The sequence below is a fragment of the Trematosphaeria pertusa genome, assembly GCF_010094035.1.
Source record: "Trematosphaeria pertusa strain CBS 122368 unplaced genomic scaffold BU26scaffold_2, whole genome shotgun sequence".
Lineage (NCBI taxonomy): Eukaryota > Fungi > Ascomycota > Dothideomycetes > Pleosporales > Trematosphaeriaceae > Trematosphaeria > Trematosphaeria pertusa.
The window spans coordinates 1,863,355-1,887,330 of record NW_022987213.1 but is presented as its reverse complement, the minus strand read 5'-3'; the positions used below and the strand labels follow the sequence as shown (position 1 = coordinate 1,887,330).

Sequence of the window (23,976 nt, the reverse complement as noted above, 5' to 3'; positions counted from 1 at the left end):
TACGATTGCTTTCGATATTGGCCAGCGGCCTTTGGACAGGATCGTCGAATAAATTCGCTGTCTTTGACGAGGCAGGTGAAAGCTCTGTACCGCTATGGCCAGGGCGAGGGAAGATCCTACTTGGGTGGAAGTCGTATTTAATCATCGACAAGCGCCTCGACATCTTGCACTAATTCTCTCTCAAGCGCCAACTCAACTCGACGCCAAGGCAAGCTCGCCTGCCTGCACGGCCGCATTTGACGTTGCTAACCTTGGAAGTTCGCAGCTTAGGACGACTGCGATCGGACCCCATCGCCCGAAAGGACTGAACAACAATAAACACTCGCAGCACCTACCCTTGGTCAAACACGAACGACTGCCAACTCAGCCTCCTGTGTCCGACATGTCGTTAGCCAAACTACCAACAGAAGCCGACGCCACAATCATCGACTTCCTCGACCACGGAGCCCTTCACGCTGTCTGCCTGACGTCGAAGTACTACCGTGATCTAGCGGAGCCTCGTCTTTACGGGGATGTGCGCTTCACTGTCAAGGATGCCTTGAAGGTGAAGATGCTACTCTTCACGCTGCTCAAGCGGCCCGAACTTGCAAAGTACATCAAGCGCATTATGATATCACCCGAGTTGACCGAGGGCACGTCGCAAGACATGCCTGAACTGTTATCGTTTGGGCAGAGCGAGCAGCGGAGACGGCTGCAGGAGAAGCGCAAGCAGGCCCTGTACGAGGAGTGCTGGGGTGTCTTGCCAATCATTCAACAGAAGGTAGAGACCTCATGGCCGAAACTGCCACAGCGTTCGAAGCTGTCCTGGCTGGAGGGAGTGGTCTCGGAAGGCCAGCCCTCACTGAGCGCCTGTCTGGCCCTTATTATAACGTTCGCGGAGAATGCCGAATACCTCGACTATCAACTATCCCACGACAGCCCGATTCTCTACACCGTACTTAGCTATTATCGACCTCCCGATGCGACCGACTCTACCTCTGGACATCCTTTGGCGAAACTTAAGGACATCCACTTGAGGGGAATTCAAATGCTCAGGGATGCTGGCGTCATGCGTTACTGGGTCCCTTTGCCGGCCAGCGCCGAGGTACTCTCTATTACGGAACACTCTATTGATCACTTTGAGTACCCTCTTCCGCGACCGGAAGGTTATGTTCCCCAGGTACAGTACATCGGGCCACTCGCGCATCATCCGCTCAACACCTCATCCCGAATTTGCGCGTACTTAACTTATACAAAGTCTCAGTAAGTGAACGAATTAGCCGCGAGCCTGATACCAGCTAACGAGGGCATCAGATATTCCCAGAGGATCTTCTGAGCTATCTGACAAACGGCTATTTCCGGAACCTCCGTACTCTCTTGATCAATAAAGTTATGCCGGAGCCACGGTGGTACGGTGATACGGTTTGCTGTAGGGATTTCGCCAAGCGCCTGACCGAGGCCGTTCCGAACCTACAGGATTTTGAACTCGACGTTTACTGGGACAAGCCTGACGAATTCCTCCTCACGAGCTCTTCCGACGCAGTCTACCCATTCGGGAGTCTAAAGAGTCTCAAGGACCTCGTCGGCATCGCAGTGGATCTGGGTTTCCTCATCGATTCCTCGGCGCACGACGCTCCTTCTAGGCTGCTTTCACTGCCTTCGACCGTGCTCCCGGACGCCATCGAATGGGTCATATTCACTAACGTGAAACTGAACTTCCTGTCGATGATTGTTGACGAATTCAGGAAGGAGGAGCCGCATGATGTGATACGCCAATTCCTTGCAGCAATTCCGTCCTGCGGGAAGCTGATCTTCGAGGCTTACTGGGAGCCCGTGCCGGAAGACTTGGAGGTTCTGGATGGAATCTGCCAACGGAGGAGAGAGGACGGCGTCGAGTGCTGGGTGGAATGGTACGAGCCGGATAATGTGGAGGAGTTGCGAGAGTACTTCCACAGCACGAACCGTAGGTAAACGGATGGATCGTAGGGGAACCAGACGGGTTTCCTTTGCACGATGAATCTTGAAAGCGATCTGGACTTAGAATCAGTAAATGGAGTGGCATTGAATATAGGTGGCGCAATGCTCTGTACTAGGGTAGGTCTCGGTGAAGTCCGTAGGCTATTCAGGCTTACAGCCTCTCGCCACTGTAGGATGAACTGTCTCCACAGTCATGTAGCCGGACAAAGCAAAATCCGCTCCTTGTGGTCACCATCACATAACGACGAGCAGCAGTAGAACGTATTGTGTGAAGTTGTTGCCTGAAGTGTCTGGGACACTCTAACCAGCAGATTTATACAGCGCACAGCTCGATTACTAATACAGTCGTTACCTGGGGCTCGTGGCGCTGGAAGAGATGGTCAGTGTAGTAGCGAAGTAGTAAGGGATGAGATAACTATAGTTTTATGCGCATTTGATTGGACACGTGCGTGGCGACCGATGCAAGAGCCTTCGTGCTAGTACGTGTAACTAGACCCAGAATGTGCATATCCGTTAAGGCACATGAGCCACACAATCAGACCCTGCCCCGCATGAACTAGAACCCTACCCTGGCACAGGCGGGCCAAGTGGGCGAAGCGCATTCGGTCTTGGCTCGGGGCGTGTCTACTGTTAGAAATTCCAGGCTTGTGTAGTATATATACTAATTAAGACAAAAATCATTTATCAAAGCAACTCGATAAGTCGTCTTAGCTCACTTGGGAGAGCGCCAGACTGAAGTTCACTTCGGTTACAAACCTGTGCGGTATCTGGAGGTACTGTGTTCGATCCACAGAGACGACAAATTTTTTTTAAAAAAAACTTTTTAATTAACAACGTATTTTTTAGGTAAGCTTTTAACGATTCAACAATTGCGGCTAGCCCTGGAGCTCTACTCCGCACGCACATCTTATTACATATTTACTACGTTATCGCCTTTGCAAGGATCCAGTCCTAATACGTCGCAGATAAGCTGCATCCTGCTTGAAATCGGTTGTTGAATAGAACTCTATATTCCAAACAGGATGTTACCACCTCAGAGGCGCTGTCCGGCCGCGCCTGGGAATGTTACGAAGCACTTCTGCACTATCGCAAACAACGATGCGCCGAACGTAGCGATCCTTTGAAAAGCGACGGGCCTTCCGCTCCTGCTTTCTCCGGCCTACTCTTTTTAGTCGAAGACAGGGAAGTGGGAAGTGAGCTAGAGAATCCTGCAGCGTGGGAAAGTGACGGAGTGCGGAAGATGGACGACGATGGCGGTAAGATTCAAAACATAACGTAAGCATGTTACGATCTACATAATCTGTTATATTTTGTGCAGGGCCAAGAGGGGACCGTAAGGGCATCAACATGAGCCATTTTGCTCCAACGTTGAGCCAGCTCCGCATTCCAGAGCTCCTAGTTTCGTTGACGACTGTCAGCTTCACAACCTCTCTCGCACGTTCAAGACCTGTCATCAGCTGCGCCCATAGTATGGTACCAAATATCCTCTCCCACCGCTGCTACAATGTCCGGACCTTACATCCACGGCCACCACGCCTCTGTCCTCCGCTCTCACAGCTGGCGTACAGTTGAGAACTCTTGCCCGCACCTTCTGACATACCTCACCAACCCCTCGCTCCGCATCCTCGACGTCGGCTGCGGCCCAGGCACCATCACCGTCGACCTTGCCTCCCGCGTCCCGCACGGCCTCGTCCTGGGCATCGACCCTTCAGCAGACGTTATACAAAAAGCTCGAAAACATGCAGAAGAGAAGGGCGTTACTAATGTGCGGTTTGAGGTCGGTGATATATTCAGCTGGCAGGGGCTGGAGGGCGTAAAGGAAGAAGGCTTCGATGTCATACATGCACATCAAGTGCTGCAGCATTTACAAGATCCGCCGGGCGCGATGAAAGAGATGAAGCGACTCACAAAGCCCGGCGGCATCGTCGCAGTACGAGACGTCGACTATAGTGCGATGAATTGGTATCCTGAACACCAAGGCATGAAGAAATGGTTGGATCTTTACATCAAGGTGGCGCGGGACCACCTCAAGTGCGATCCGAACATCGGGAAGAGACTCCATGCTGTGGCCATGGAGGCTGGGTTTCCGAGAAGCGATATCGAAGCTAGTGTGGCTGCATGGACGTTCTCGACGCCACAAGAGAGGGAGTTCTGGTGCGGACTGTGGGCGGATCGGACGGTCAATAGTGATTATAAGCAACGGGCGCTGGAGAGCGGGTTCGCGACGGAGAGGGATCTGGAGGATATTGCGCAGACGTGGAGGGAGATGGAGAAGAAAGAAGACGGATGGTTTGCAGTCATCAACGGCCAGATTGTATGCCATGTCAGGTAATGATATGCCTGCGTTGAGGTGGTATACCGAATCTTCCCTTCTCATATATCATCTCCGCCGTCGCATACCGTCGGCGCCGTCTCCGAGCTCTCCCATCACGTAAACCCACCAAACAACCATCCCACGCAGAGCTCCACACCCCGACCCAATCACGCGAGGCCGCGCCTTTACCGCGCGCAAGTCATCTGACATGTGCATGCCTTAGCTTCCCCTACCCTGCATGCCGAACGAACGCTCTGCTTTATCAACCCCACCACCCCGCTCTGAGCTCAGCTATCAGCAGCAACCTCAATTCTTCCGACAAGAGCACCACCACTCTCCGTACTACCTACCTCGAGCCCATATAACGTCAACATGCAGACCACCACCGTCCTCGTCAACAACCACGGCAACGACTGCCCGAAGTGCGGCGCGGCGACTAGCGACGGGACTAAAACTTGCAGCTCTTGCGGCAGCGTAAGCAACTTACATAACCCCGCCCTTGAGCACCGCTGAATAGAGTCAAAAGTCTTGCCCTGTCTGAAGCACTACGATTCGAACGCGAAGTTACGTTGGGTAGTGATGGGGAGTATAATCTGTATTTGGGATGGTGGGCTGTGGAGTTGATGTGGCAGGTTAGGTGCCGCTTATGAGGCTGGGTTGACAGGTGTATACTACGGAGTGATGAATGCTATCTTGATTGATCTGATCGCTTATTCTCCTGCTTGACCTTGATAGGCCCGTCGTGAACAGGGCTAAGCGCAGGCTTGCTGTGTATAGGGCAGGCGCGGCTTGGCAAAGTTGGTGCTTAGAGAAGCCTAGACAGATCTCATTGAAGATCCGCCAACAAAGCTATTATAGTTTGATGTGCAGAGCTCATCATTGCACTAAGGACTCATGTTGCATTGTGTAGTCGTTTTGGGGGTGTGGCCGATAGACTGCCCTCCTATCAGTAGCCAGACCGCAAGGGCAGTTCGGGAGCCGGAAATCTCTAGAAAAATTGATCACCCACAAGGTAAGAAAGCGGTATGGATCAGACCCTGAGGCAGACAGTTGAATCAGAGTATAGGCAATGGTGATGATCACGATACTCCAATGTGAAGATGATGTAGTAGGATATTATCATTGCTGTGCATGACTCTGCTAGTAGTTTTTGTTTTTGTCCTCTGCGAGATCTTGCTGCGCGGCGCTATATTCTTACAATCTGCTACGGGTATGAGGTCGAGGGAATAAACCGGAGCGTCGGAGTTATTGCCGCAAAGGGGCGTCCATCCAATGTATGATTGCCAACATCCATATCCGCAGTATCCATGACTCGTCACGCCCCTAAAAGACCTAGAAATCAGTCGTCCAGAGGGTGTCTGGCCTTGCTGTCAGGATTCTGTTCTCGGGTCAGCTAAATAGCCCGTGTGGAGGAAGCAGCTGCGTACCGGCTCTCAATATGGGTTCTTTGCGTGGCGGTACGCCATCGCTGTGCTAGTGACGAGAATGCCGAAGGTAAGAAACATAAAGACGGAATCGGCCGTGCACTCCCTGCAGCGAGAGTTTAGGTACTTCCAGCGGGCGCTGAATTCGTTGTAACAGTAGGTAGTTCCGTCGTCAGCCTTGCGACAGCCTCCGTTGAAGAGATCGTTCTCAAGCAGCTTGACCCGGTTCTCGGCGCTGGTGTCACCGCAACTGACGCCTCCGATCATGATTCCAAGGAGCTGCCACGTAGTGTTAGCCAATTTTCATTTAGAGTTGACAGGGGAACTTACAACTCCACCTGCGAGATTCACGACCGTGGTGGCTCCATCTATGATGAAGCCGATCTTCCCCTGCAGAACTGTAACCCACTCGGAAGCGAGGCCAACGACAGCTGCAACTAGCGTGATACCGCCGACGAACGCAGCATACTGTAGTGTGATGGGAGGCTTCGTGTCCTCCCACTGTCCTTTAACTAAGCTAACTGAGAGGCCCAGAATGACCGCCGCGAACAGGATCTGGAAGCCACGAAGGACGAAGTTGACGACGTTCGGCATGATGACAGCAAATTGAATGGAGAGTAAAGATGAGCAGTAGTAGCTGGACGGCGATTGTAGCAGGGTGAAGGCGGCTGTATAATTCGGATAGCAAGGAGAGTTGTTAAGCAGACAGGCAGGTACAGCTGCACGAGGATACGGTGTTAAATGAGGGAGGAGCGGTTGGTGTGTTTGAAAATGTGACGGATTGTGAGTGATGCAAATGCATTTGACCTGTCAAAGAGAGGGCTGTCGAAGACTTTTATTACTCCTGTTCCAATCAACTCCCCAAAGGGCTAAACGCCCGTAGCCCCTCACGCAGATAAACTGGAAACATTGTGCCCTCTATTGGGGTATATTGCCGTGAAAGACCGTTCGTATCATGTATGACCCGTGTCAAACGTCCATTCATCTTCCATTGCCGCGTTTCGCAGATACTAAAGTGTCGTCAGACATTGTAGTACCCGGCTGATTGCGCCTTTCCTGTACTCGCGTTAGCACGGAAAAGGCGCGAGCATACAGGAGTCCATGCTTACCCTTGTCTAGTAGCCCTTCTTCATTCGGAGGAAGGTGAGCGTGAGGCTGACCAGGAGGACCACGACGGTGAGGAACATGAAGGCGTCGTCTGCCTGGTTCATCTTGCAGCGCGAGATGAGCTTGGAGGGGAGCTTCGGGTCATGATCGAAAGAGCACCAATAGCAATCATCGCCGTGCTTGCCGCCATTGATTAAATCATTCGTGAGTATATTGAGGCCGTTGGGCTGGTCGTCTCCATCTTTGCACTCGACACCCTTAAGCTTGACGGCGACGAGCTATGTTACAACGTCAGCAACCTTTGACAGGGGTTGAGAGATAGCCCACTTACGACACCACCGGCGAGATTGAGAAGCATAATGAATCCGTCCATGAGCATCTCGATATGGCCCTGCAGAGAGCTTACGAAGACTGCGGCAACGCCAGCGAACCCGGCGAGCAGAGAGATGCAACCAACAAAAGACACATATCCGAGCGTGACTGGTAAACCGCCCCAATGGTGGCCCTTGGCTAGGTCGATGGACAAGCCAGTTACTACGGCAGCGAAGATGATCTGGAAGCCGCGCACGGCAAGCTTGGTGATATCTCCGGGCATATTTGGCGGGAGCGAGGTGAGGTTCTTGCAAGGTTGAGGTGGCAGCCGACAGACGGTTGACGTGTTTGCGTGCAGAAGAGATTGCTCGTGCGACGGACACGCGGATGATTTTGAACGGGTGGAACAAGAGGTCGCGGTGAAGGCGGTGCGTAGCCGAATAATATAGGAAGGCAACCCAGAGTATGAGCACGTGACCGCTGTGACGGAATTTTAGGCGTGCAATTCTCCCCAGCTTTTCCAAGATCAAGATATGAAGAAGAAGAGAGAAGGAGGCCGCTAGAATCAAGGACACCGTCTCATCAAATACCCATTTCTCAAACCCAACAGCCGCCCCCATTCGCGCCCTAACCCTGCGCAACCCAAGACCCGTGCCTCCCTCACAAGTCGCACCTCGCCTCGTCCTCTGTGGATCCGCATCGCCTACACAGCCTCGCCTCGCCCGTTCTCAAAACGGGCACGCGCGAAGATGCGAAGGATTGGACCAGCGCTGCTGCCTTGCGGGAGCCTTGCGGAAGGATGCTCTTCGTACCAGTCCATACGAACTCGGGGCCAATCAGCAGCGCTTAATATATTGGCTCGACGGATGATTGCCTCGGCACCGTGTCAGGGTGCCTGGATGATCGATGGAAACCATGTTTGTGTGACTCTTCCTGTGTGCGGTAATGACATGATGGGGGTTGGTTAGGGTTTCAGTGAAGCCCTTTTTTTGATTTGAGGTGTGGCTGAGTCACGGTTCGCACGGCTGAGCCCCACAGCATCATCGGTATCCGGGCATATTGCGACACTGCGCAAGGAGCTTTCAACAATATTTATCCGATCGTGACATCTCAAGAGGCGACCCCGAGTACAGTATTGAAATGCTGTCCCGCGGAAGCCTGCATCTTGCCAATTGATCGGCAGCTTCTTCACCGGTCCATATGCGCATAGCTTCGATAGTTCGATAAACTACTACTTTCCTGCCGAGGTAGAAAGCAAGCGATGTAACTCAATATTCAAGTCTACAAAGCATGTGTTCCAGCGAGTAGTCTCTTTCCTACGATGCGAAGGCTCGCGATTCGGCTCACACCAGAAGAAAATGGTCCGCATCCCGTTCCTCCCACGTCACTGCTTCTCCACGCATGACACCTTCGAAATAGCACTGACCAATAAGGCAGTAGTGACCTTCCGTAACGCGACGTAGGACAAGCGGTACCTTTGATCCATGCACGATACAGATCAAGTCCCCTTTGCAGACCTCTTCATGCGCCAGTCCCAGCCTCCATTGGCGTCCAACAATAAGAGCGCGGCCCCAGGCTATTCGAGCATAATCGCGAAGTGCACTGGCTTCTTTCCGTTCGGATCCTTGAGTAGACAGCGGCTGCTTTAGGGACTCGTATGCCTCTAGCAGCTTGCGCGTGTAGCCTTCCGACAGCCCGTCGCGGGACTTCGAGCGTTCGTCTTTGTGGAACGCGAATGATCCATCAGCCAACACTGTGGTCAGAATGCGTTCCCTTGTAGGAATGGACGAGCTTGCGGACCAAAGGGTTTCCAGCGTTTCGTGTAGTCGATGTATGTCCAGATATGAGCAGACCTCCCACCCATAGCGACTGGAAGCCGGAGCTGCTATGCCTTCCGTAAACGGAATCCGGTGAACTACCTCGTCAATTACTTTTCCGGAGACGAGCATATGAGACCATGTCTGCAGAGTCTCGACGGCTCCCCTATGACAGAATGTTCGCGAAGCGTCGAAGTACATAGATCTCCCCGGGAAGACCATTACTTCTCCCTTCAGCCTCCGCGACCAGTCGGGCACCCAGGAGGGTAGACATGACCACCGACTTTGATCTTCTGTGTATCGATGCAAGACACCAAACAGGTCGAGACTACCCGTTCCAGCCAGGATTGCACGAGTAGCCATAGCGGGGATCTCGTCCAAGGCCATATTGTAGTCGGGAGAAACTTGTATGCGAGGGTCATCCAGAAGCCCCAGAAAAGCGAAGATCATATCCTGAGGCCTGGAAGTCCGGCAGCGAGGAGCAAGAGTGGAGAGAGAGTAATAGAAACATCTTTGATCTTGCCGCTGGTGCCTCAGCCGGATGATTTCATTCAGCACCAGGTATCCCCGCAACTGCCTTATTCCGTCCTGCGCATCCGCGAGTTTGTGATCTTCAGCATTCCTAACTGCGCGGACCAGGGCCCAGAGAGCCTCGATGTCGAATGCAAGTGTGCCAAGGAAACAAGTTGCGGTGTTAGACAATACAGCTTCTTGGACAACCCAAGCTCTGCCGAACCATGGCCGGGTGAGTAAATTTCGGATGGACGATCGCCGGTATCCGTTGGCTGGATCAATGCCGTCCTTGAGTAGAGGCTCAATCTTTCGCGAGAAGTGATCAAATGTGTTCTGATGTGGAGTCGAGGTGGGCGCAAAAGCAAGCAACGTTGTAAGGTGGCTCGAGTCGTCGTCTTCCTCTCCCAGCTCTCCGAGCCAGATCAGCACACGCTGCGCTTTGCCGTATATCTCGCCCATGATCGCCACTTGCTGGTTGCATTCCAGCGTGTTGCTCTGATCGATACATATCTGATCAATCCACAGATAGCCTGTCCGGCAGTGGAAGCGGAGATAGGAAAGAGTGACTTGCAAGGCCGGAGTGATGCGAACCGTCTCGGCTGTTCGGAAGGTCAAGATCTGCGACCTGTTCTGCTTGCCCCATACATAGGATATCGTCTCGTAAGGCGGCGCAGCATCCAGTGATGTTTCAATGAGATCGTACGCTGGAGCGTCTTTGGAGGATCCAGGGACTTTGAGGAGCCGAATGTGGCGTTCGCCTAGAGCTTTATAGCGGTATGCTGCGGGAGAAAGTGGACCCTCCGCCATGATCTCGAAGAACTATTGCCTGAAAAAATGTTTCCGCACGCAGTGGGGTTGAGGAGAGGAAGCTGGCGTCGCGTACGTCAGGGTTTCAGCTGAGGCTTGATCAACGTCCACTTCAAGCGACCCAATAACAAAACATGTGTTCAGGCAACGGTACCCCTCCCAAGCTCCCTGAAGCCAATCATCGTTCCCTCTAATCTACACTACTCCAAGTACACTGGGATGCCGTACACAACGGCCGCGGCGCCATTGAGATACCTTAAAACGCAGACATCCCTAGAGTCCCGCACCGCCTCGTCTAAACCCACACCTCTCCGATGCACTCTGCTTCCACTTCCACCTCGATCTGCATCACCGCCTATCTGGTCTCGGTTCTTCCTCCCTCTCCGGCCATTGCCTGCCCCTCTAGCACTCTCTACCTCCTCTACTAGCTGCGCAACCTTGCCTTTGCCCTTCGACCTCTTTATCGTTGGAGGTGCATCTACAATCGCTTCTTCTTTCGATTCAGGCCACAATCCCCAGAGTTCTCCAGCTTTGATGGCGAAGCGATCGCAATCCTTGTCTGTGACGTCCCAAAGCATGCCTACCACAGCAGGCGCACCGGCTGTGAGATAGGACGCCAGCATACCCGAAGGCTCATAGATGCCGTTGTCGGACAGATGCACAGAAGAACACCCGAAAAGGAATGTCGTAGCACAGCCTGGCTTCCTCCCGTCTGTTTGATCCCCAGGGTAGAGACGCCGAACAGACTTCGACCTCACAAATTGCGCTCCGCTCCCGTGACCAAAGTAGAGGACGAGGTCCTTCTCTCTCAGCGAATCCTCAAACTCCTTCTCAGTTGGCGCGCGGTTGACGATGTGGGTCCAGCTTCCCTGCATCTCATCCAGCCGTGGCTTGATTGTCTTCAACGTATGACTCAGGTCTCCAGACGGGTTCAGCATGCTCGTCCCGCCGGCTTCAGCGGATACATAGTGTCCTGGCTTTGGATTCGGCATGGTCGGTGATCTTGCGGTGATGATCCGCTCGCGCAGCGCTGCCAGTGATGGAAGCCGAGATATTGAAAGCTTTTCAAGGCACGGCAGGGACTCCCAGGGGAACATGTGCAAGTTTTTGTCCAGGATCAGGATCGCGTGAGCATTGTCCGGGGGAGCGCTCGGCGATGCGCCATGATACGCGCGCAAGGCGTCATGCGTTTCGATTACCATGGCGTCGAAATCGATTTCGTCGTACGCGTTTCGCTCCCCGTTGAACTGCAGGATGTCGACTACAAAGTAGATTAGATCTGTCAATGCGTCGTCAAGGTCAAGCTCTTCGTTCGAAGCGTCCCCTAGACCAACGAAAAGCTCCAATACCCTTGCATCTAAAACGGGCTTCTTCTGCTGCGATTTCTTCCTACGCGATGGCAAGTGCCGATTCAGAATGTTCTCAAAGGATTTCCGGAACCGCGCCAGGAGGGGCGGCTGTCGAACGTGCTGTGAGAAGATGCCTTTGAAGCCGCCCAGCCAAATTCTCTCAATATTGAGAAGCAGCTCGTGAAGCTTGGTATCCAGCGCCTCACGCTCTGCCCACCATTGAAGTCTAGCCTCTCTGGAGGTCATGTCTTTGGCATTTCGGGTGCTGAAATCGCTAAGCTCAATGATTTCGTCAAAGTCTCGCTTGCCATCTCCAAAGGTAAACGTTTCTTCGTCCATGTCGCGAGACGAATGGCGGGCCATCGGAAGCCGCAAGACAAACGGAGTACTTCCACTTTCATATCGGGTGATATACAGCTCATCTTGAGACTCGTTGAGCGCAAGAGCCAGGGCCGTCCATGATTCCGGTATTATATCAATGTAGTCTTTCTGGAACTCTGTCACAGACGCAAGAGGCGTGCAATCAGAGTCAAGCTCAGGCCACTTCAGATATTCCTCCCGCGACATGCTTTCTTGCTCAATCTCAACAGTATCTTGAATAAGCCTCAACGAATTGAACTTGGGAATTTCTATTTCAGGTCAGCTAAGAGTTCGACGAAGATTGAAGCTTTCACACACCGCTCATATACGCCGCAAATAGTGGATGGAGCGAGCCTCGCAAACGATCTCCAGATACTGCGGAGAGGAGAATAGTGACATGACCAAGTGCTGTGGACACCTGCTGGAAAGCATGACTGGTGCCTGCATTAGCACATATGGCATGTGCTCCCACTAGATGCTCTCGAGCGACTCGTAGACTCTCCGCAAAATCTACCTTGGCCGGCTTCTTGCTTCGACTAGTTTTCACAGTGGAAGGCGCAATGACAGGGCGATTGGTTGCCACAAGGTCCGAAGATTTTCGCTCCTTAGGAGGGATCGCAGGAAAAGCGATCGTAGATTCCGGCAAAGTATTGAAAGTGAAGTCCTCTGTAATGTCTTTGGTGCTCTGCAGGAGCATTGTCTTGAACCGGGTCCATGCATGGGTAATATTTTGATGGAGGCCGCGCTGAAGCTTCTCAATCCGCTCAAGGATATCAACCGCTTGGAAGACGTTATCTTGAAGCAGATTAGCCAGCGCCCTCCGATGTGCAATGTCGATCTCGAGGGCACAAAGGGACGCGCATTCTGCCGTAATGCTGGGAACCTGGGGAACTACTGATGCAGCGACCTTCTGGTTTGCTTTGGTACGAGGAACAGGTCTTGGAGCACTTCTTAACGTGGCTTTGCGTGTAACCCTCGGAGCACTGTGTGGAGCTGTTCTCGAAGGGGTTTTGCCCGTCGCTTGACGAACCTTCGCGTCTTTCTCCGGTCCAGCTCCTCGTAGCTCAGACTTGCCAAGAGACATCGCTGACAGTTCGTTTGTCAAGGGTTCTACGCTGGGAATGAAAGTATCAAGAGATTTGATGTACGAGGGCGAAGCGAGACCGACCAACAGCTTCTCTAGCGAATCGTATGCCGCGAGCTCGTCGTCAAAGTTCTTGCTCGAATGATGAACCCTGGCAATGGAGGAATAATAGGCGGCTTTAGCTACGTGCGTGTCGAGTTCCGCCTGGGGGAGCGCTTGGAGAATGGGTTGGGCTTTGTCCGGTCGGCCGCTCTGCGCCCAGTATTCGGCACGACGGCTGGCATTGTCGAGGATCAGCGACGGGGAATGCACGCCTGTAGCGACTTTCTCAGCCTGCTCGGCGACGTAAACGGCCTCTTGAAGCAAGCCTTGGTTGGCGAAGACAAGCGAATGTTGCATTAGACCGCGATACAGCGAGGGCACGAGGGACCAGAAGTCGGCTCCACTTAATGCATCGTGAGTGACAGACATGACGAGAGGTATTCCTTTGTCGTTGCGCATGGAGCTCAATGGGTCGAAGGCGCTCTTGATCGGTCCTTCCGAGTCCGAGTCCGAGTCCGCACTGTTAGTCCCGGCAGCTTTTCTGGAATTCGATCTGGTTTCTAACGCAGCCCACGTCCGTCGGTTGAGCACGACGCATTGCCTCGCATACCTTGCGGCATTCTTCTGGTGACCCTTGTTGACGGATAGCAGGGAAACAACGTAGCAAGCATCGGCAAGGATTGTATTGAATCGAATTCGCCCAGACAAGGTTGTTGAGGGTTTTGTTAGGCCCATAAACTGGGCATCCTCTCGAGCGATCATCGCGGCGGCTGATAGGACGAGCTCACTGTTACTTGTTAGCGGATGATCTCGCGCTTAGAGTAGGCGATTTACCATTTCGTGGCATTGCCGATGCCTAAAAGATACTCCGCGTAACCGAAGTGCCATCGCAGTTTTGCCTCCGTCGAGGTAGGTCTGCTGGAAGTAAGGAGTTCGGCCTTAGCAAACGCTAACCCGGCCTTTCCGGAATACCCTAAGCGTAAGAGCTGGAGCCCAAAGGTGCAGAGGGTCGTGACGAGATCGGAAGGTTCGAGGGATTGCTGAAGCTCTAGGACTCTGACAAGAAGATGTAGAACGGGAAGACTCTCGTACTCCTCGCCTTTAGCAGCCAGATATTCGGCACATGCTTGCATCTCTTGTAGCCAATGTTCTTTGTTATCTATTCGATCAATTAGGCTCTCCCATGAGGCAGCTGAGTCGACGAGAGACTGCCATGTAGAGAAGCAATCCTGAATTATCGCGACCGGGGGCTTGGACTCTTGCAGGGCGAACTTGAGATTCACTTGGGCCTTTAAGTGTTCCTTGAATCTCGATAGACCCTGGTCTTCCGCCTGGGCGGCTTCGCCATCACCGCTGGCCTTGAGACGAGGTGAAACCAGCTCCGTGGATACGATTTCCGGGTACGCTTGGGATATCTGAAGAATGACCAGGAGGACTCTTTGATGCCGAACTGGAAACCTGGTTGGAGGGTAAATATCGAGAAGTCGCTCTACCATCGCTAGGATTGATAGATTCAGGCTTGAGTCCCATTGACGGTTCCTAGAAAGGGTCTTCTGATAAAGCGCCAGTTGCCACTCCAGCACAGTGCCCCTGGCGGAAGGTGCATGCCTGCAATCATCGAAAAATGCCACTCCGTCAGACTTTCTTAAGCCATACTTCACAAAGGATCGATGGTACGACTTAAGGATCCTTCCAAGGGTGCCGAAAATACCAGCGCTTTCGAAGATTTGGGGTACGGAGTGCGTTGCGGCGACTTCGGCAATGCCTTGTTGTTGGGCAGTATCCATCAGTGATTGTATGCATCGCACGAACGCCTTCCGGGAGTCGTCCACCCGACCGAGTTGATCTAAAGACTCTGCCAATCGTTCGAGCTTCATGGCCAGTAAACCAGCCTCCTTTTCCTTTTGGGATCTGGTTTGAAGGAGGTCGATGGAGCGTTGCATGGCTGCGGCAACGACTGCAGGTTCTGCGCTGACCTTCCGTAGCTGCAGATGCATAGCCCAGCAGGCGTTCGACAATTTTACGGACCAGGAGTCGGACTCCTCCTCGAAATGGCTTAGAAAGCGTGCACAGTCTTGCAAGAGAGCATCGAGTTCTTCCCATGAGGATGTCGAGTGTAATGGGCGCTTAAAGCACACCAGTACGGAATCCACAGAGCTTTTGAGGAATCTAGACGCCATTGAGAGTCGTTCCTGATACCGAACGTGCGGCTTAGCATCAGCTTCCGATGATGGCATCGTACCAATGAATCTGGCGGTGAAGTGTATGGTTGCCGCAACGGTATGGATGCATTGACGTTGGAGAGCTTCTAAATCGGGTGGGAGTGTCGTTGGGTCGTGTACCATTAACACTCGGGTCGCAATACGCCGCAGGGCATTCACTTCCATCAAGAGGGCATTCAGTTCCGGGGATGATCCACCTACAGCGTCGGACAACGCATCGAGAGCAGCGGATATTATGACTTCTATGTCTTCTTTTGATCCGTCCTTCAGCATCGCTTCAAGAGAGACAGCGGCGATACGCGTTAACCGAGCAGCTTGTCTTGCAGCGGAGCCCTTCGATGTTGGAGAATTGGGCGTCCCCAACCATCGAAGAGCATCCTCGGTGAGACCAGCAGCCTGGGCAAGGGAGCTTAGAGTCTTATGTGGGAGAGTGTCCGGGTGCATCCCATTCTTCGCAGCTAGATTCGAATCCTGGGCTGTTTCCAAAAGGTCTGTGTACAAAGATTCCGCCAGCTTATACCTCTTGGTCGGGGGAAGCTTGGAGCGCCTCGAAAAGGCAACGATGCATTTGGAGAATGGTTCCAATAGCTCCTTTCCTACATCTCCTTGATGCTTGGCAAGTGCCCACCACCTATGCCGAGTCCGAAATGCAAGGTGTTGCAGACAGAGAACAACATCTGGAGATGGTTGTAGATCCTCTTGATCGGCAGACGAGGATATGCTGGGGCAGAGAGAGAGGATCGTTTGAGCGAGAGACTCGAGCTGTCGCGCCGCCTTCTCTTGGTTGTCCGATGACTTCGCGATGTGCCAAACCAGATTTGCTGGCGAAGATGGATGAGATAGTGCCAGACAATTCCAAGCATCCTCGATAATCCGGGGCCGCTTTATCCTCGCAATCACCCGCAGCGCATAAGTTTGGAGGTTGGTGATAATTGCCAGTGCTGGGGACCTGCGATCGACGTCTCCGAATTCAAGTAACGATGCCAGGCTCTCTTTTCCAGCGGACTGGTCTTGATTGGGCTGCCTCTTCGTAGTCGCAGATTGACCATCTCTATCTCGGGTGTCGACGCCAAGGTGCCCATCCAACCTCCTCTTCAAGATTCGCATCTCCTTGATAGCAAGGTTATCCAACCCATGAGCAACAAGCTTTCCAACAAGAGCCAGGATGCCATTTTCCAATTGTAGCTCTGGCGAGTCTTTCCCTGCAATCTTCGCAGCTTCTGATGTCCCTAAATATGCAAACGCTATCCTAGCACAGCCTGCGGTCGCGACCAAGCCAGAATCCGGTGCGGTCGTAAGGAATGATGAGTAGGACGACGAGCGGCGCAGAACCGAAGGTTTCGTGGGCGAATTGATTACTTGACTGATAGATCGTTCCTTCAATGGGTGGGTAGACACGGAAGCGCTCTTCGTATGCGTTCGACGTTCTTCGAAAGGCTTGCGCGCGTTCGGATCGGAGGGCTTCGCTTTCGAGGACGCTCGAACAACCTGTGGCGACGGCTGCGTCTTCAAGGCATCCGCCAGATACTTGAGCGACGTGTTAACAACCTCGGTTGCTAATATATATTTTTCGCGCGACGAGAGCGTAGATGCAGCTTGTCTGGGGACATCGGCTGCCGCAGTCAGTCTCGCCGTCCCAGCTTTCCTCCGCTGGACGCTGAGCGGTTGCGAGGTCTTGACTCTGATATTTTCCTTCTGGACAAACTCGGCAGTCTTTTCGGCGAGCAGGTCGCGAAGTTCTGCAACTGTCGCGGCGTTACATGTTGAAATACGCTGTAGGTCGGTCTTGATGCTTTCGATGCGCGTACGCATTGCGTCTTTCTCTTTCGCCATTGATCACGCTTAAGGTGTTGATATTGCGCGTGTAGGGTCATAGAATCCTTAGGTTATAAATTATAAGAAGACCGAGCGGAGGGAGGCGTGATGTCGTACAAGATGAAAGCTGGATGCAAATGCGCGAGGCGAGGCAGTTGATTGTTTGGAGTTTTCCATTTCAGGACTAGCGCAGCCCACAAACTCCGCGGGCAAAGGCCCAGTCACCTCTCCATGGCACCTCCAAACACAAGGTTCTCCGACTTGTTAATTCTCAGGGAAACCCTTTTAGCTTCGGTGGGCGACTTGGGTCCACCGGTCTTCAGAATGAGAAGGAATTCAAAGATGGATAGTTCTTGAATTGCTCTAACGTTGATAAAGGAAAAATGATAAATCGCCTTTCTACCATTCCGAACCCGTCGCACTCGTACACGATCCCTCGGTCTGGATTCTCCACTCTCTCATCTGTAACAGTTCTTCGAGCCTCGGAAAAAAGCCTATCCTGAATCTGAAGTATGGAAAAGGCCAATTATTGAAAATGCCTCAGCTCCAACTTCCTCATGCTCACGATCGAACACGAAGGGCAAGCCATCTCCACCTTCAACACCTCCCGTCACCAACCGAGCCCCCGCCTCATGCCGCATTACGAGATCGCCGCCAAGGCTCCCTTCTAGTCCCCTCATTACATAGCAAGTATGGCCTCGTATGCTATCCCCGTCTCAGCAACTTCGCCACCTTCGCCGCCTTCACTACCATGTTCCGATTACAAGGAGGGGAGAGCGTGCTGGAAGCGGGCTCTGCGCCGGGGTCGACTGCGTTCAAGGCCTCCTCCGGCATGATGTGGGGTGCTCTACGGCTCCTCTTGGAGACTAGGCAGCTTGTTGCGCTGCTTCTTTACATCACCTTTTGAGACAGCCGCATCGCTGCTCTTCGGGCAACAGCCTAACCATATCTCTGTTGGAGAGGAGAGTGTTTCTATAACACTGCCTAGCTCCATGGGCATGCGCCCATCAGCTCAAGCCTTCAGTGCCTTCCTTGTCTTCGGTTAATCATAGTACTCGGTCGAAACGAACGGCGATAGGACGTATAGTGTACCGATTTAGGCAGCGACTGGCTAGGGTATTCCGTCGCATACTCTATCGCTAGTAATTACGCGCCGTAAGAGCAGTAGCTCTTTGCTCGCAGTGTTTCTGAACCAACGGAATTTGCCCACCTCCCGCGCCAAACGCCTGTGCCTCAGTCACGCTTAACCGTCGGGGCCCAATCTGGCAGTATCCTTGGTGTTTGGTGCCCTCTAAGTGCTATCTGCTTTAGAACGAGGCGAGGGAGGACCCTTGGTGCGTAAGCCGCGCAATGGATTGACCGAGGAGGCTGGATATAAGAGGGATGCCAGTGAACAGAGATATCATACCCAGACGCAAACCAGCAAGCTGCAAGAATTTCCAAGAACCGACCACCTACAAAACCACGAAGCTTCAATCCCTATATCTCTGATCGGTGGGTAAAGCTATCATGTATGATACTTTTCCAATATACTCATCATTCATGTCAGGAAAAGAAGATTGACGAATTTACCGAGAAGACACCTAGGATATGGAAAGTGCGGATTATGTGGTGGTCCGGCATGAACAGGGAGTGCGCCTGTGGTAATTGTCAGGGCCGGGATACAAGCCAGAGAAGAAATGAGGGTAAGAGCCTGCCTACTTATTCCTGAGTTAACAAATTACTGCACGCAGCTCACATCACATAAGCCGCCCGACAGCCGACGGTGCCTTGTGCTATAAAGTGGAACTCGCGCGATATCCTGCTTCTAGTTTACCTTAACACACTCGTTTTTCAGATTCCTCTCAATAAACACAATATGAGCTTCCCGGGGTACATTGCGAAGATTCTGCATGTTTGCTGTGATTGTGGATGTGCGAAGTTGTTCTCGTACCTGAAAGATGCTTTACATCATTATTGTACAGATAATTTACAGAATTATTATCCTCAGCTTTGTAGGTCATGATCCAACTAACCTCAACACAAACTCGTACATTCCTAGAGTAATTACAGATGATGGAATAGCTCGCATGATGTGCGGTGTTAGGCCCCCATACAGCCCTGCCAAACCTTCCTGTCTGCCGATTGACCGGAAACACTGCAAGAGGCCAACGTACTTTAGAATCCCATTCTCCTTCGGCGCTTGTCGTAGCCTTGTCCGAACTACCTAATAATATGTTAGTGAAGGAATTATGAGCGAAATGGGATGATCATGCCTCATGAGGGTAGGTGATCAACACAGCAGCCAACTTCGCTGATCCCGCAGCTCCACTAGTGCTAATCCACTTTGCGAGTTCGTCCCAGGCTGTCCTATTTCGCATATGGCTTCCTCCCAGAGCTCCACTATATAATAGTTTGAGTCTTTCATAGAGGACGAGATGCAACGCCGTCTCAACAGTGCCTAGATAGCTCGCACTCAAGCCCCGGTACAGACCTCCAATACCCTCCTGTCGCAGAACCTGTCGGACACAGTCGAGGCTGTTCTTATATTGGCGAGCCGTATCACCGCCAGCTTGTGTCCGCGATTTATCGAGCTGCAGCCTAGTTTTCAGGAGCCAAATAGGATTTGTCGCAGTCGCAGTCGCGATACCTGCTGCAACAGCAGCTTGCGCATGAACTATTGCTGCATCCTCCCTACAATTTAGTATATCTGCTCCAAGCCGTTTGCAGTTGCCATACACGTAAAACTTGATTGCGGTGGCAGGTACCACGCCTGCTAAACTTGGCCCAAGACCGCGAAAGAAGCCGCGCCAGCCTTCGGTATAGTGAATGGAATTGATGATCTGGACAGTCTCGCGAAGGTGGCGTAACGAGGCGCCGAGGAGATGAGTGGATGCGGGCTTGAACGGAGGGTAGGCTGCTTGGATCGGACGGGAGAGGAGGTGGTAGTAATCGGATTGAAGCCGTGTTCTCAACACATCGAGTGGAGAAGTTAGAATAGCGGTGGCCAACCCTCCACTCCTATACAGCATAGATTAGTGTTCTGCAGAGCTAGGTCATAGGGGGCCAGACTCACGCGCCAGCAAGTAGATGTGCCGAAGACCGCAGTGGAGGTCGTTCCGATTTACCAGTTCTACTTTCAGGTAGCAGTGGTACGGTCTTGAGGCTGTGACGTGCCGAGTCTTCTTGCATTGTGGTTTTCCGCTCGTGATGGAACGAGCGGTTCTAAACTTTCCGCAGGGCGCTACGGAGAATCCTAAGGCCGCCGCAGCGCCAAGAATTGGTCTATTCGCGGAAGCACCTGACACCACGAAATCAGTCAGCCTCGCGCGCTATATCGCACGGGCTCCTTTGCACCGCAACTCATCCTTTCCTCACAATAGTTTTTGAGAGAAATAGTGGTCTTCACATCTCGCCTCCGCTCGTACCACAGCCACTGCACAGGGACTTGAGATCCTAAGCCATTGCCTCCCTCGAGATCCTGAGGCGGACAACACGGTCGAGTCGGACTTATTCGCGCTGGGTTCTACACTCTACGAACTCCTAGCTGGTCAAACCCCCTACGAAGGCCTGAGCGACGAATCAATCGAGTCTTTGATTCGAAAAGGAAAGTTTCCGGACACAGACGGGCTTCTTCTTGGAGATATTATTATGGGCTGCTGGGAAAAGAAATTTTCTTCCGCCGAAGACATCCTCAAGTACGGCAAGAATGTCTTCAGATCGAAGAGAACGAAAGAAGCCGATGAGACGGGAGAGATGTAGGTTATATTCTGGTGCTGGGTCATGCTACCCAGTATGCACTGGGGAGGATGAAATATTATTATATTTAGGCCCGATCTAGCTCCTCTCTAGAGGTCCATGCAGGCGAATCGCCGTGGTTTCTGGAAAACCTTCCTCTGCTAAGTGCATAAGTCTTAATAAAAGCAAGCGAGCCACTCGTTCAACCCTATCCGTATCTTATACGCACCCATTATTCCCTTTTAAACGAACGACACCAGCAATCGAATTTGCCTTATTAAGAGTCCGCCTTGATCGCCGTGATTATGTCCCGGACGCGGACCTTTCCTCCTAGTCGATCCAGAATGTATCATCTCGTACCTGTGGCAGTTTCGAATACCGCTGGCAGGTTTCTCGTCGCACGCAGACTCCGGTCTTGCAACCACCCCAGAATAAAGATACGTGGTCCTGTATTCCTTGCACATCTCCGATCTGATAAGGTAAAGGATGGCGATACTCTTAAGAAGGACAAAGGTTCTGATGAATCGAGCTGGGGTAGGTTAAGGTTGTAGTTGCTTTGGTGGTTGGTAGATGTTTGGTAGGGATTGCTGTCGAACTATCAGAGCAGCTAAGCGGCAAATCATAGCCAGCCTGGAGGATTTCGTAACTTTCCAGACCTGAGTGACCGGCGTTTAGGCGATTAACACTACCGCTTGATTGACTGCGGAATTGACTAGATGAATAAGGAGCTACTATATGGGACGATGCTGGCTGCAACCTTGCTCGTGTTAAAAGTCCTGCTAGAAAAGTATCGGCTAGGCAGCCGCCAACCGCGTGGAGTTACATTCTCTAAAATTTGGCGGGAGTAATAAGTGCATGCGCAGTTTTATCTGGAACGTAAGCGCCAATACTTAGTAGTTCTCAGCTCACGGCGGCTATCAGCACCGTTTCAGCTATTGGGGCAGACCCATGAGGTTAGCCACAATACGTAGCTCGTGTATTTATTGCCTCTGCTCAGATAGGCTTCCAACAGGCGGTATTGGCACGTGGAGAGATTGGATTTTCGGGGATGTGATCGCAGAAGTCGAACCATCTCAGTTCCGCTTTTCCAACAAACACAACTCGTCTTTTCGACAGCTATAACACCAACACCAAACGTCAGATAACGCTTAATCACAAAACCGCCGACAAGATCGCACGCATGAGTGTTAACACCCCAACGCCCTCAATGACGAGTTCTCTGCCATCTAAATGTTATTAACGATGAAAAACCTCCCATCTGCGCTGCGTTTCTTCACTCGAAGTCCATTACTCCTGAATTCTGATTCTTCGTTCTGGTCTTAGCTGTCTTTCCGTTCTTGCACCTAGGCTTCTCTGTTGTCAGCTCCTTGGGGTGGTCTTCGCCTTCGTCGTGCCATTAGCTACGAAGTCATTTTACAGAAGAGAAGGCGCACAAAGGATTACGCACTAACCACGCCCAACCCTTCACATAGCCTCTTCCTCCACATCCCACACATCTCCTCAAAGCCGTTCACCACGTCCCCACATGCTGTCTTTGCTTCCCTCTCCTTCAACCGCCGATCCCAGTCTCCTTTTTCTATCCATCGCATCCCGCTTTCCCTCAGCTCTGCATCCCGCTTCCACTCCCCGAGCTGGTCTTTTGAGGATTTCAGCCGTCGCGTGGCGTTCAGCGTCGACTGACGGCTCATGTGTAGCGAGTCGGAGACGTTGGAGAGGTGCTCGAGGAGTTCGCGGTTTGAAAGAGTGAGTTGTGAGAGTGAGATAACTGCTTGGGGAGAGGAGTGCGGGAGAAGCTCCAGGGTACTGGTGATCAGAGGTAGGAGGGCGTCGATGGTCTCGTGGTCTGGGATGATCGCGCGAGGACCGGAAAAGGATGCGGCTAGGGAGGTCAACGTGCGCGACTGGTGAGTGAGGTGCGTCGTAAGAGCGTCATGGGCGGTCTTTAGCCTGCAACAGTCATAGTTAGTTTCGTAGGACTTTAGAGGTCGTGTCCCTGCCCAATGCACGTACCTTGTTGCGCCGTTCTCGATCCCAATTTGACTTCCCAGATCCCGCAGCTGCTCTGCTACCCGTTTGACAACGTCATCAGACGTGCTGCCGTTTGCTTCGATACCCCGTCTTGCTAGGCTTTCTATTGCGGCCATCCGAGCCTCGAGTGCCGGGGAAATGCCTTCATTCGCTTCTAGATCCGAATCGTCTCCGTAGTCGGACCCATCATATAGCGACCGCTGTCGCTGATGTCTCCTCGCTTTTGCCGCCGTTTGGGGACTCAGTGTTGATCTTGACTCTGTCGAAGGCGAAGATGACTGCATTGCAACTCCGCTGTCCCGCACACCGTTCACCACTACCATATTGTCAAGGCCGGCTGACCCGTCATGTTCTACTGCAACACCAATACCATTTATGTCTTCCTGTGGGAGCTCTAGTTCTTCCCCGAACTCGCCCTCGCCCGCCTCCTCATCGTCATCCCAGATGTCGCCAAGCTCATCCGCCAGATTTCCTAGCCCTCCGTCTCCTCCGCCGTCTAAATGGTGGGCCGGACTGCTATGGTCGAACTCTTGTGATGAGCGCGGCGTCATAGGCGAATATCCGGAAGAGCGACGATTTAGTGAGTACCGCCTTGAGGGGGTGTTGTGAGACATGTCGAGACTCGAAGGATGGCGGCGGTGGGAGGAGATGGGGCGATGCGTAGGGGTCTGCGGCGGCGAAGACATTGTAGCCGTGTGTGGAGAGTGCGTTGAGGCCTGACGTGCGCGGAAACTCTAGACGGGTTGGGAAACCGAGGGTCGTGTCGGCCGGGCCGGTGAATGCGCGGTGGGTATCTGTTTGCAACGGGAATAGTAGCCGGAGCGACGTGTCACTGGGGGTGAGCGTTCTGTGGGCGGTGGACACAGCCTCTTGGGCGAGTTTGGAGGCCTAGGGCGAGGGGTTTTGGCGCGTCTGACGTGCGGGTGCCGTGAACGTGAAATGTGACGCTGGACCCCCGGTCTTGGCTTGCTGCGATGCGGAGCCAATGTGACAGCAGGGGTTGAGATGGTAGCGAGGCCTGTCTCTGACGTCTAGCAATGCAAGAAAAGTGAGCGCATATCGCTGCCGCCGAGAACGAATAGTCGAGTTGCTGTGCCTACAGCGTACGT

The 23,976-nt window shown here is 52.7% G+C and overlaps 9 protein-coding genes and 1 non-coding gene across 10 annotated transcripts; 4 read left to right on the top strand and 6 right to left on the bottom strand.

Moving 5' to 3' along the window:
• The first annotated feature begins 1,280 nt into the window (after nucleotides 1-1,280).
• On the top strand, nucleotides 1,281-2,367 carry BU26DRAFT_142883 (uncharacterized protein). The gene has a single exon (XM_033819842.1). The coding sequence runs from the start codon at nucleotides 1,372-1,374 to the stop codon at nucleotides 1,948-1,950; it is 579 nt and encodes a 192-aa protein (XP_033689653.1). The 5' UTR covers nucleotides 1,281-1,371; the 3' UTR covers nucleotides 1,951-2,367.
• Nucleotides 2,368-2,657: 290 nt separating this feature from the next.
• BU26DRAFT_t9 lies at nucleotides 2,658-2,757 on the top strand. Its single transcript has one exon. It is a non-coding gene; the product is annotated as a tRNA-Phe (tRNA).
• Nucleotides 2,758-3,460: 703 nt separating this feature from the next.
• On the top strand, nucleotides 3,461-5,026 carry BU26DRAFT_500363 (S-adenosyl-L-methionine-dependent methyltransferase; the record flags this gene model as incomplete). The annotated part of the gene is made up of 3 exons (XM_033826495.1): nucleotides 3,461-4,270; nucleotides 4,649-4,744; nucleotides 5,006-5,026. The coding sequence occupies 3 exons, from the start codon at nucleotides 3,461-3,463 to the stop codon at nucleotides 5,024-5,026; spliced, it is 927 nt and encodes a 308-aa protein (XP_033689652.1).
• Nucleotides 5,027-5,703: 677 nt separating this feature from the next.
• Nucleotides 5,704-6,288, bottom strand: BU26DRAFT_559317 (uncharacterized protein; the record flags this gene model as incomplete). The annotated part of the gene is made up of 2 exons (XM_033832685.1): nucleotides 5,704-5,973; nucleotides 6,025-6,288. 2 exons carry the CDS (start codon nucleotides 6,286-6,288, stop codon nucleotides 5,704-5,706), a joined length of 534 nt encoding a protein of 177 aa, XP_033689651.1.
• Nucleotides 6,289-6,809: 521 nt separating this feature from the next.
• BU26DRAFT_527666 (uncharacterized protein) lies at nucleotides 6,810-7,396 on the bottom strand (the record flags this gene model as incomplete). Its single annotated transcript, XM_033830795.1, has 2 exons — nucleotides 6,810-7,079; nucleotides 7,133-7,396. 2 exons carry the CDS (start codon nucleotides 7,394-7,396, stop codon nucleotides 6,810-6,812), a joined length of 534 nt encoding a protein of 177 aa, XP_033689650.1.
• A 2,458-nt stretch (nucleotides 7,397-9,854) lies between these two features.
• Nucleotides 9,855-10,250, bottom strand: BU26DRAFT_417383 (HET-domain-containing protein; the record flags this gene model as incomplete). The annotated part of the gene is made up of 1 exon (XM_033823195.1): nucleotides 9,855-10,250. A coding segment is annotated over one exon (396 nt), but the record flags the coding sequence as incomplete, so codon positions are not given.
• A 158-nt stretch (nucleotides 10,251-10,408) lies between these two features.
• Nucleotides 10,409-17,214, bottom strand: BU26DRAFT_475006 (uncharacterized protein). Its single transcript, XM_033825517.1, has 3 exons — nucleotides 13,920-17,214; nucleotides 12,278-13,872; nucleotides 10,409-12,228 (listed from the first exon to the last, which is right to left on the bottom strand). The coding sequence occupies exons 1-3, from the start codon at nucleotides 17,138-17,140 to the stop codon at nucleotides 10,451-10,453; spliced, it is 6,594 nt and encodes a 2,197-aa protein (XP_033689648.1). The 5' UTR covers nucleotides 17,141-17,214; the 3' UTR covers nucleotides 10,409-10,450.
• A 1,834-nt stretch (nucleotides 17,215-19,048) lies between these two features.
• BU26DRAFT_537345 (mitochondrial carrier) lies at nucleotides 19,049-20,293 on the bottom strand (the record flags this gene model as incomplete). The annotated part of the gene is made up of 3 exons (XM_033831407.1): nucleotides 19,049-19,328; nucleotides 19,378-20,122; nucleotides 20,178-20,293. The coding sequence occupies 3 exons, from the start codon at nucleotides 20,291-20,293 to the stop codon at nucleotides 19,122-19,124; spliced, it is 1,068 nt and encodes a 355-aa protein (XP_033689647.1). The 3' UTR covers nucleotides 19,049-19,121.
• A 252-nt stretch (nucleotides 20,294-20,545) lies between these two features.
• BU26DRAFT_392011 (uncharacterized protein) lies at nucleotides 20,546-20,794 on the top strand (the record flags this gene model as incomplete). Its single annotated transcript, XM_033822709.1, has 1 exon — nucleotides 20,546-20,794. A coding segment is annotated over one exon (249 nt), but the record flags the coding sequence as incomplete, so codon positions are not given.
• A 1,325-nt stretch (nucleotides 20,795-22,119) lies between these two features.
• BU26DRAFT_142673 (uncharacterized protein) lies at nucleotides 22,120-23,768 on the bottom strand. Its single transcript, XM_033819841.1, has 2 exons — nucleotides 22,850-23,768; nucleotides 22,120-22,786 (listed from the first exon to the last, which is right to left on the bottom strand). Exons 1-2 carry the CDS (start codon nucleotides 23,551-23,553, stop codon nucleotides 22,279-22,281), a joined length of 1,212 nt encoding a protein of 403 aa, XP_033689645.1. The 5' UTR covers nucleotides 23,554-23,768; the 3' UTR covers nucleotides 22,120-22,278.
• Nucleotides 23,769-23,976: the final 208 nt, after the last annotated feature.